The sequence below is a fragment of the Quercus lobata genome, chromosome 3 (assembly GCF_001633185.2).
Source record: "Quercus lobata isolate SW786 chromosome 3, ValleyOak3.0 Primary Assembly, whole genome shotgun sequence".
Classification (NCBI taxonomy): Eukaryota; Viridiplantae; Streptophyta; class Magnoliopsida; order Fagales; family Fagaceae; genus Quercus; species Quercus lobata.
In genome coordinates, this window is record NC_044906.1 from 5,768,330 (window position 1) to 5,779,368 (window position 11,039).

At 32.7% G+C, this 11,039-nt stretch overlaps 1 protein-coding gene across 1 annotated transcript; it reads right to left on the reverse strand.

The window, feature by feature from the left end:
• Window positions 1-229: 229 nt before the first annotated feature.
• On the reverse strand, window positions 230-6,816 carry LOC115980182. Its single transcript, XM_031102463.1, has 3 exons — window positions 6,753-6,816; window positions 1,370-2,764; window positions 230-1,051 (listed from the first exon to the last, which is right to left on the reverse strand). The coding sequence occupies exons 1-3, from the start codon at window positions 6,783-6,785 to the stop codon at window positions 230-232; spliced, it is 2,250 nt and encodes a 749-aa protein (XP_030958323.1). The 5' UTR covers window positions 6,786-6,816.
• Between the last annotated feature and the right edge of the window lie 4,223 nt (window positions 6,817-11,039).

The window sequence follows — 11,039 nt, forward strand, 5'->3', positions numbered from 1 at the left end:
GACCAATTTGTAATTTGCCCTATAATTTAATTTGGGCCCAGACAATGGTATCAATGAAAGCAAATGAAATCCACACATTTTATTTCATAATATTTATGGTAACTAAGATATTGATGAAGATGATAAGGAAGAAATTATTGGGTACATCATATTTATTTATCATTATTCAGTACATAATCTGCCTATATTTGGTCATTTAATAAGATTCAGCTTTGCTCTGGTACGGATCTCAACCGAAGCATGCTCTTTCAAGCCTAACTGTGCCATCAAAAGCCAAACAAAAGTAATAAAGCTCACCACCTTTACTTAGTTGTTGAATATGGCCCTTTGCTCTGCTACGACTCGCAGCATATGACAACAATTCCACCCATACTTTACTTGTTAGCTTCCATTTAATCTCTGGGCTTAATTTTTCAATCTCTTTTGCCAACATGCATGCATCAAACAGTACAGACTTAGATCGATCCCCCTTCACATGAACAGGTTTGACAGATGTGTTCACCTTAAGCATATTTTTACAGCCGCCTACCAGATCGTTTCCTTTATATTCGCTAAAGAATCGTGACGCTTCAGAGCTGGTGTCCTTGAACCTTAGTTTTGAAATTCCTGACACTTCGGACACCATACCTTGTTGCTGATATAAAAGATAAAACATGTAATCTGAGAGGCGCTTGCTGAATTCACGAGCATCACATTGTTCATAACCCGAAGGCATGCGGCTGTGTAGATCATCTTTCTTCCAGAATTCAACAACCATGCGGCACTTTTTGGAGCAATTAGCACCACAATATTCACAATCCAAAGGATGAACGGAAGGCTGGTGACCGGAAGGCTGGTGACTGTGTTGATCAGTATTGTTGTAGCAGAGTTCAGTAGCAATGTGCCACAGTTGAAGGCTTTCATCATAAGCAACATTTTTGACATAAGGCATTAACTTACTTGAGATAAGACTGTAATCGAAGTCATCATTCTCAAGAATCCATTCACCTCTAGCTGAGCTTATTCTCTTGGCTTCTTCCGAATCATCCGCAAAGTAAGATTTCTCTAACAGCTCGTGGAAAATAAATTCCCATAGATGCGGATCAAAATGATGAGAAGTCACATATTTCATACGAATTATAAAGTCAGTTTTCTTCTGTTCTATAAAATTCCTGACGTCCCTCGGCAAATAAAACAAATAATAAATAATGAAATAAATAAAATCATAAATAAAGTCCAGCAAATATTGTAGTCTGCCAAATATTCCGACATCTTTAAAGTCTCTGAAGATCTCGCCTATGGTTTTACTTCTTCTTGGTGGCTCTTCTTTATGGCAATAATTTAGGAAGTTGAATTGAGAGAGATTTTCAGACCACCTTCTAGAAATTACTTTTTTTATTCTCAGTGGTTGCTTCTGCCTTTGCTTCTTGAGAAAGGGTAACTTCAACTTGTTGATGATTTTGATTAGGAGGGAATCTTTCTTGGATTGCTCCTCCTGCTTTAGCTTCTTGTTGTTGATGATTTTGGATAAGAGGGAAACTTTCTTGGGAGAGAGGAGGTTGTTGATGATTTTGAATCGGAGGGATTTTTTGTCAAAATTTTTAAGATAAGCAACAGTCCAATCAGAGTAAAACCAAAAGAGGAGAGTTACCATATCCAGGCCTAAAACACCAAAGAACAAGGCGTAGGTCACAAAGACATCAAATGTCTGCTCAAAAGTTCCCTTCTCTTCTATGATGAGGAAAAGTGCAAAGGATGCGACAACTAACCCGGTGGATACAATCCGAGTTGCTATTCCCATCGGGGAGGTTGCCACCAGCACCTTGGTATGGAGAAGATCATAAAAGTAGTTGAGCTGGATCTCTAATATTTTCAATGTTTGTTCTGCACTTCTTTTAGTGAAGAATTCTCGACTCTCTGTATGCTCACGGGAGCTGAACATGAGATTGACTATGAGCCCCTTGTAAATATACGCGAAGTGATGAGCACGCTGCACCAGATCATAAGATTCCAATCTGCCAACAGTGTCTGAACTTTTTTCACCTGCAGTCTCGGACTCTACGTCGTTGACATACTCGATTTTAATAGGAAGATTGTTTCCTTTATAGTGTGTGTATGCACTCATCAATCTCTCATAGTTAGGCCCCGGGTCAGGTTCTCTAAGAACAGAGATTCCAAGACTATCCGAACTTGCAAGATACAATGCAGCTACTCGCTCCACATACTTGATTGTTCCAGCAAGGAGGAGACATATTGTGGGGACCCATAGGTTGTTTAGATGAAATGATTGATAAAACACAAAACAAGTGGTGACGATCTGGAGCAAGAGCCAAATCAAGTGCCTAAGCCACAACTCATTATCCTCAACAGCATAAGAAGTTATTCTGTCTTGGCCACCAACCAGTAACAATAGAAAAGGTGTCCACATCACCAGAAGAAGACCAGTATCATCCCTGATCTTGGAACTGAGAGTACTAATGATACCATGGTTCTTCGTCACAAGAAAACTAACAGTATTATTGATGGCACCAGAGGCAGTATATTTCTCTTCACTGTCAAAGATTAGTCCAACTGCAAAGCTAGCAGCCCAGTCTGCAATCAGGTAAGCTGCCCAGATGATAGTGATGATAGTTTTGCTTGCCGTTTTCTTTCTCAGGGGTGCAGCAAAAACCAAAAAAATCTGAACCACAATGCTAAAGAGAATAAAGCTTCTGAGATTCCATTTCTGCCATATAAGCTTCACTTTAGCGACATGCCTTAATAAATTCGATAATTGGTTGTTTCCCTGCATAAAATCTCATGCCTTACCCCTGTTAGAAGATCTAGAATTTGAGTCTTAATGGATACAAAAATAAATAAATAAATTGAGTCTTAATTAATCACATTTCTTAACATGATTTAATATAAACGTTATTATTGATTTTTTTTTTAAAGATAATTATAACATGCTACTAACCTCGCAGTTCGAACCCTTTTCCCCATAAACCCCCAAGCGCTTTGTGCATATAGAGGTGCCAATTCAACTACGAGACCCTTGGCATTTGGGTTATTTTATGAGAATAACTGTGTTTTGTAATTAACTATAAATCTTGTATTAGGCCTTTGATATATAGTTTTATTAGTAGTATAATTGAGTTGTTTTCTTAAAATAATAAATTGAGAAAAAGTGCACATTCCAAAAGGTTATATTTAATTAATAGAGGTTAATTTAAACTTTGTTGGTCTCATCTTTATTAAGAAAACAACAAAGTGTTTCGAAATAAAATTTTAAAAACCTGAAGGATGAATAAATTTCATGGAATGGGTTTGTTCTTTAAAGTTCTACTAAAAAATTTTTAATCAACAAATACGAAAGCAACCGTAAAAATGTAAGTTATCATCAATTTCTCACCTTATGTATAGAGGAAACCCCACCTATTGTCATGGAATAAATCCTATTTGATGTAAATTATGGCAACCATTTATATTAACACAATGAGATATCTTCCTTTCACATATATATATATATATATATATATTAATTTTTCAAATAAAAACATGGTGGGTATAGGGGAAAAAGTTAACCCCCTTCTTGGCTTGTGAAAAATAATTAAATAATTTAAATTTTTAAACATAAAAATATAGATTCCTTATCAAAAAAAAAAGCACCAAAATACGTCATAAATTTAAAGTTTGAAAGATAAAGTATACTATATATGCCTCATATAAAAAATAAAAAATATATAATAAAAAAAACCTACAAAAAATACATTAAAATATTTCTAACATTTCCAAATATAAACTACCCATGTGTTGGGGGAAAAGTTAACCCCCTTCCCCGTGTCATTTGATTTGCAGGGCGGGTCCCTGTGACGCTGTGAGGGTGGATTTAAATTTTCATGGGTCAGGCTCCTCTCCCGTTAGAAACCATCCCGTTCTCTCCCTGTTTTGTATAGATAAAGGACACGTGGTAATTAAATGATCTGATGGTTCAAGATAAGCCAACTCAAACTATCTTTATTTCTGCAATCTTCTACCCTTCGCCTCCCTCTACTCTTTGAAACATCACCACCGCTGGACCCATTCTCTCCTTGTTTTTTTACAAACTCATCATCGTTTCAAACTTCATCACTTATGAACTTGAGCTTTTCAAAGGAATCAACAAAAAGAACCTTTTTTTACTATAAGAATGCAGGTATAAAGGTTTAATACCACTTTAAAAAACTTAAGACTTGTTATAATCACAGCCAGAAAATTTTACAGAAATTCAGCCCATTTGGCTAACTTTTACTGTCAAAATATGAATATGAATAATGAATTCTTTAATCTTTTCACCATTTTGCATCCTAAGAAGCAAAAATACCCAAGTAGCAGTAAATTGGGTTCTAAAAAAAATAAAATAAAATCATTCCCTGCCATAGTGTTCTTCTAGTTTGAAAAACAGAGTGTAAAGAAAGCTAGTAGCCAAATCAATCTCCAGGCTTCCATATGGATTTCATTTATAAGGATAATTACAAGCATTTGAAAAATAAAAAGACTACAACAAAAAGGGATAAACTCTAGTTATCTGATGTTATGTGCAACTTTATCTTTTTCTCTAATTTTATCTTCAATAGCTTCAACAAATGGTGATTTACTAGGATTCATATTCTTAACACTACTACCCAGCAGAAACCCACAAACAAATACAAAACAAAAACAGAAAAATTACTTCTCTATCGTAATCCCATCTTCATAACCATTGCCATACCTTTCTGTTACCAATGGTTACCATTGACACCACAAAGAAATTACTCACATCAGAAATCACTAACACAAGTTACGCATCCCTCAACCCAAAATCACTATTTAAGCCATCTTCGGCAGAGAAACCCAGATAAAGTGAACAATTACCCTCAATCCAGTCAAGCCACTCCACGAAGTATCGTGCTGCCACCGAGATCCCGCCGGAAGCCTTCCTAGCCACTCATTGTTGTGCCACTTAAAAAAAAAAACCAAGGAGAGAATGGGTTGTTGCAGAGAGAAGAGAGAGGCAAAGAATAGGAGATTGAAAGAAATAGGATAGCTTGAAGTGGCTTTTTTTCAACCATTAGATCATTTAATTGCCACGTGTCCTTTATCTATACAAAAAATGGAGAGAACGGGAGGGTTTCTAATGGGAGAGGAGCCGGACCCTTCAATTTGCATTCCTAAGTTTTACATCTCTACATCACTCTTTCTATGAATTATTCACTTTTGAGATGGATATCCATTTCTCTTTTTGCCTTTAAATCTTTAGACCCAATACTAAATATTAAAAATGTTTTCATCATGCAAAGAAATGTCGCTTCAATAGAAAATAATATTTTTTCATGGTAATTTTTTTTTTTTTTTTTTTTGGCATCAAAATCTTTCTCCTGGTACTTGAAAATTGAAATTCTGCTCATAAATATAAATTATGGCTGAAAAATATTTCTTTGATCCATATTACGATCCAAGTGTCCCATATTGGCACCTTCCCTTGTAAACTAGTTTTCAATGGTGAGTTCTCATCATAGGGTTTGTATCATTTGCTATTAAAGCTAATCTCCACGTCAAGTAATCAAACGTAACTCATTGAATATGAGATAAAATGAATTGCGGCTTTGTGGTCAAATCTCAGAGGAGTAAACCTAGAGCCTAAATTAAAATGTCTTGCTAAATCATTGAGTATTTGATAGGTAAGTGGAGTTGCCAAAAAGAGAAACGGCTACCATCATGTCAATTTTGATAAAGTAAGTCATTGTGGATGTCGGCTACAAAGCGTGGTGGTATGTTTTGACCTAAGTACCCCACATTGCTTAAGAGCAAGCTTAAACAATGTATATAAGATATTGGACACCCTTTCTTTGCAAGCCAGTTTTCAAGAATGAGTTTTTACCTATGGGTTTGTATCAATATACGCATATGTATTTTAGTTACTTTGATACCAGTTGAAAGTTTTTATTTTGATCCCTAGTGGACTAATTGGTCAATTTATGATGTATTCCAAATGGACTAGCAAAAAACATATCTTAATCACTATCATAGTATCAAATGAAACTTTTTTATTTTTGACCCCTAGTGGACTGATTGATCAATTTATGATGTATTTCAAATAGACTAAGCAAAAAATATATCTTAATCACTATTATAATATCAAATCTAAAACACAATTATAATGAAAGCAATAAAAGGCACACAGATTTGATAATGAAATGGAAAACTAATATAAAACCTCTTTAATGGAAAAATCACTCTAAGAATCCAATCCTATATAAAATTCACTGAACAAATTGTTACAATAGTCTATATATATACAAAACCTTTAAATAGCTAAGCTCTCTATTGTAATTTGTAACTTCAATAAATGCCCTTCTTGCCTTTCTATTACAATAATCCCAAAACCTCTTGAATAATTTTTTATGCATCTTCTCTATGAACAACAACCCTTAGACACTATGTTTGTCACATAGAATTAGCTAACATCTAAAACCTAATTAGCAAGGAAATTTTATAATGAAAATGGGTTTCAACAATTTTCTCAACATATATATTTTTATTTGAATTGTGTATATAATTATTTGATTATTCATATAGAAATTTAAAGATCATATAATAGTTTATGATTGTGTGTTTGAAAGTGTGCACAAACTGTTTGGAAACCGTGTAATTGAAGACAGACTTAACAAAGAAAAAGGAAATCGATAATATAAGTTTAGTTTGGTTCAAATGTAAAGACTCGAGTAGAAATTAACAACTTAATAGACCTAAAGTTTAAGTCATCAAATACTTACAATAACAAAAATCCATTTCACGCTTTGAAACATCTCCAAAAATATTCCCAAGTAGCTCCAGTTATGTTGAGTTCACCTTGGAGCTCCTCTACAACTTCTTCCATATATATAGCTCTAGAGGACTGTCACCTTTTGTTATGAAGAAATGTTCCTCATACTTTCATTAAATGATGCCATTGTGCCAAAATATAAAACTTCACAAACACAAAAGAAAATGAAAAAGAAGAAGAGAATCAAATCAGCAAGGAATTAATTTGAGCACTTAGATTGATGTACTCTTTTTGTCTTTTCTCTAATTTTTTATTTATTATGTTTTATTTAATTATTTTCCTTCCCAAACTCATTGCTAACATGATTTTTCTCCCTAAGCATCAACATAATAACATTTTAATTCTCAATGGGTTATGCAATCAAGAGACTTTATCATTTATGGTTAATTTGGTACAATTTTTTGAATTCGTCATTTGTATAAAATTGTCTCTTAATAAAAGATACTATTTGAAAAATAATTGAGGATTTAGTAAAATCTATGGGAAAAAAATACAATTCAATTAATTGAGTTTTTTCGTAACATTAGTAAAAAAAGTTCCGGTTCAAGGACAAATTAGAAATTTCTAAAAAGGAAATAATAATTTTTTCTTCTCTTCATTTTAAAATTCATTTTAGAGAAATATTTATATAAATAATAACTCATGTATGCTTAAGTTTATACATATACTTGTCAGTAACATATTTTAATTCTTTTCTCTCTCTTATTTTTTTCTAAATATAAAATTTGATAATTATGGTTGTTAGTAATATACATTTATTATGATTTTACTTGTATATAAAACTATATATTCTAAGATAAATTACTTATTTGGTCCTTAACCATTACACTATTTTTGTATATAAAATTATATATTCTATTATTTCCAAAAAAAAAAAATTATATGAAAACTTGTTCAATAAAGAGATTCATATGCTTCTTTCTTTATCTCTCACTCTTGTAATTTATCATTTTCTATAATTTACATGTTTTGAACGGTCAATAAAGTACCTTACAGACTCTGTCTCTCTTAATCACTTTCCTACCTTTTTCCCTTTTTTCTATTCTTATTACTTTGACAATATTCATCCACAAGATTTCTTGTAATTCTTTCTTTATAAACAAAAAATAATTAATGATATTAAGAATCTCAAATACTTTAAAGAAAATTATTAGGTACTCTCAAAATATAGTCACATGGTTCACCCTCCTCTTTTATTCTTGTAAACTCTAGCATGAATTTAATTAATAGGATCCATCATGAATCTAAGAGAAAGGAACATCACCATACTTTGGAGTACCTAATAGTTACTCATACTTTGATCACTGTGTTTTTCTTTTTATCTTTGCTCAAAATCTATTTAATTACTTCTAAAAATGGATTATTCCAAACTTAAATGTTATCTCTAATCCACCCCAATCCAATAAAAATATTATTTGCCATGTACACACAAAAAATGAGAGAGAGAGAGAGAGAGAGAGAGAGATCAAAGAGTCTTGGTTTGTAATTGGACTCACAATTAATGACTTCAAGTCTATAACATCCTATGATAAAGGCTTAACAGGCAAAAAAGTAGTGAAAATTTTGAATCTTGGATATGTCCATAAGAAGCACTAAAATGTGTATTGTATTACTATTTTTGGGAATGTTATGTAATTATTGTAACATTTTGTATGTTGTGTCTATTGCATTACTATTTTTTTATCTATTTGCTAATATTTGAGGTCTAATTAATACTCTTGTAGGTTTAAAAATATCGGTATTAGTTAAAATTTGGGAGCCTTAGGCAACTGCCTAATTGGCATAATGGTAAGATTGGCCCCACTTAACATTCTAATTTATACTCCACTAACTACAATATGAAATGTATATAATTATTCAATTCTAAATTTCATCTACTTTATAAGGAAAAATAGGAATATATGATAATTTGGTTTAATGGAGCATGAATTGAAACCCTCGTAATGAAATATATAGGACTTTTTTCCAAAGTAATCCTATCTCCTTTTCTTTTATAGAGAAATATGATGCATATGATTTTGGAAAAAGAAAGAAAATTATTGAAAGAGGAAAACAAAAAACCAATACAAAACCCAAAAAAAAAAAAAAAATGACAACCTAATTGGCTTAGTAGTAAGGTTGGCTCCACTTAACATTCTACTTTATTTCCCACCAACTAAAATATGAAATGTATTTAATTATTCAATTCTAAATTTCATTTACTTTATAAGGAAAAATAGGAATATATGATAATTTGTGTAAGGACTAGATTTGTAGCTAAGCCCAAGACGAATGGACTTAAGCCCAGAATGCCTAAAACAATGAATTTGTAGAGAGTGGGTAGAAGAACTAGGCTTAAGTGAATGGGATAACAGTTATAATGAGTTTCTAGTACAATCAAACAGAAATGAAATAGGTTTGTACAAGAAAGTTTGTCCTCAGCACAATCCAAGGAGCTTTGTTCTAGTGTATATTGGATGACAATGGTTACAAGAATAGTTCAGATTGCTACAGCGTTTTCTCTTTTAATTTCCAAATCCCCCTTCCATGATGGGTTTCTCCTATTATATAGTCCCCTTTAAACGATCTTGGCCTTCCACCTGTTGATCATCCAAGCCTATACTTGAGTGTCTGTCCCATCAAACACCCTTTCTAGTATTTTGTGAGTTGTAATAGCCGAGGCAGCACTATTCAGGAGTCTTGTCCACATAAATGCAGCCAGAAAGTTAGCTGCAGGGGCATTCAATGTGATGGTAGCAGCTTTCTCTTAGATATTTTTGAGTTCCTATCCTTTTTGTACGTTCATGATGTTCGTCCCTATCATTAGAGCTTCTTGGGAGGTCACTTTGATCATTAGGATCTATATCCGATCTGTGTTTAGCTTATCCGAGGAGATGTTCATCCTCGGACTCGAACTACTCACACTCTTAGCCAAGGCCCAAGACCCAATTGTATGATTTGGGCCCATGACCCCATAATTTGGTTTAATGGAGCAAAAATTGAAACCCTCATAATGAAATATATGGGACTTTTAATATTCAAAGAAATCCTATCTCCTTTTCTTTTATAGAGAAATATGATGTTTATGATTTTGGAAAGAGAAAGGCAATTGAAAGAGGAAAAAAAACACCAATACAAAACCAAAAGAAAAAAAAAATGATAGCCTAATTGGCTTAGTGGTAAGGCTGGCCCGACTTAACATTCCACTTTATACTCCACCAACTACAATATGAATTGTATCTAATTATTCAATTCGCAATTTTATTTACTTTATAAGGAAAAATAGGAATATATGACAATTTGGTTTAATGAAGCATAAACTGAAATCCCCATAATGAAATATATAGGATTTTTATTGAATGTAATCATATTTCCTTTTCTTTTCTAGAGAAATATGATGCTTATGATTTTGGACAGACAAAGAAAATTGAAAAAGGTAAACTAAAAACAATATATATATATATATATATATATGAAAAAGGCTTAACTATTAATCGCCCTGCCTATAAAAGATCACTCCAACAAAGCCCTACAGCTCAGAAGCAAAACTATTATAGTACTAAAGAGTTCAAGTTGCCAACTACAATGGTGATACCTATCGGTAATAGTATTGTTTCATAGGGAAAATTCTTAGGTAGTTCCGGAGTATAATGAAATAGTTATTCCTCTTCTCACATTCATGGTGGATCCTATCATTAATTTAATAAGTGGACCATACCATAAATGTGAGAGGAGAGAGCATCATTCTCAATGCACCGGAAATACCTAAGAATTACTTGTTGTATAGGCCTTATCGTCATGTTGATTTAAGGAAAGCCTTATAAATGAAAAGGCAAAGTGTTAGTATTGACATAAGTGGTCTTATAGCATGCTTCATGGTCTTGCTTTAGAACTCCAAATAGATTCACTATATGAAATATACATTGTGTCCCTAAAGTTTCCACATTGAGCCTTTTTGGTATCTAATCTTTCAAATGAGCTTCAGTTCCTATAATTTCACAAAGGAGCTTTATTGGCACTTCTATATATCTAATTTAGGCAAAAATGGGCTTTTGCAAAATACCCCTATTTTGAAACTATCTAGCAAAATACCCCTATTTTGAAACTCAATTTTCTAAAAATCGAGTTTTACATTGAAACTCAATTCTTAGAAAATCGAGTTATAGGCAATCAAACTTAATAAAAAAAAAATATTATGGAACTCAAGTTCCATGTGAATTTTTCCAAATAATTCAATTTTCATCAAATCGAGTTTCAA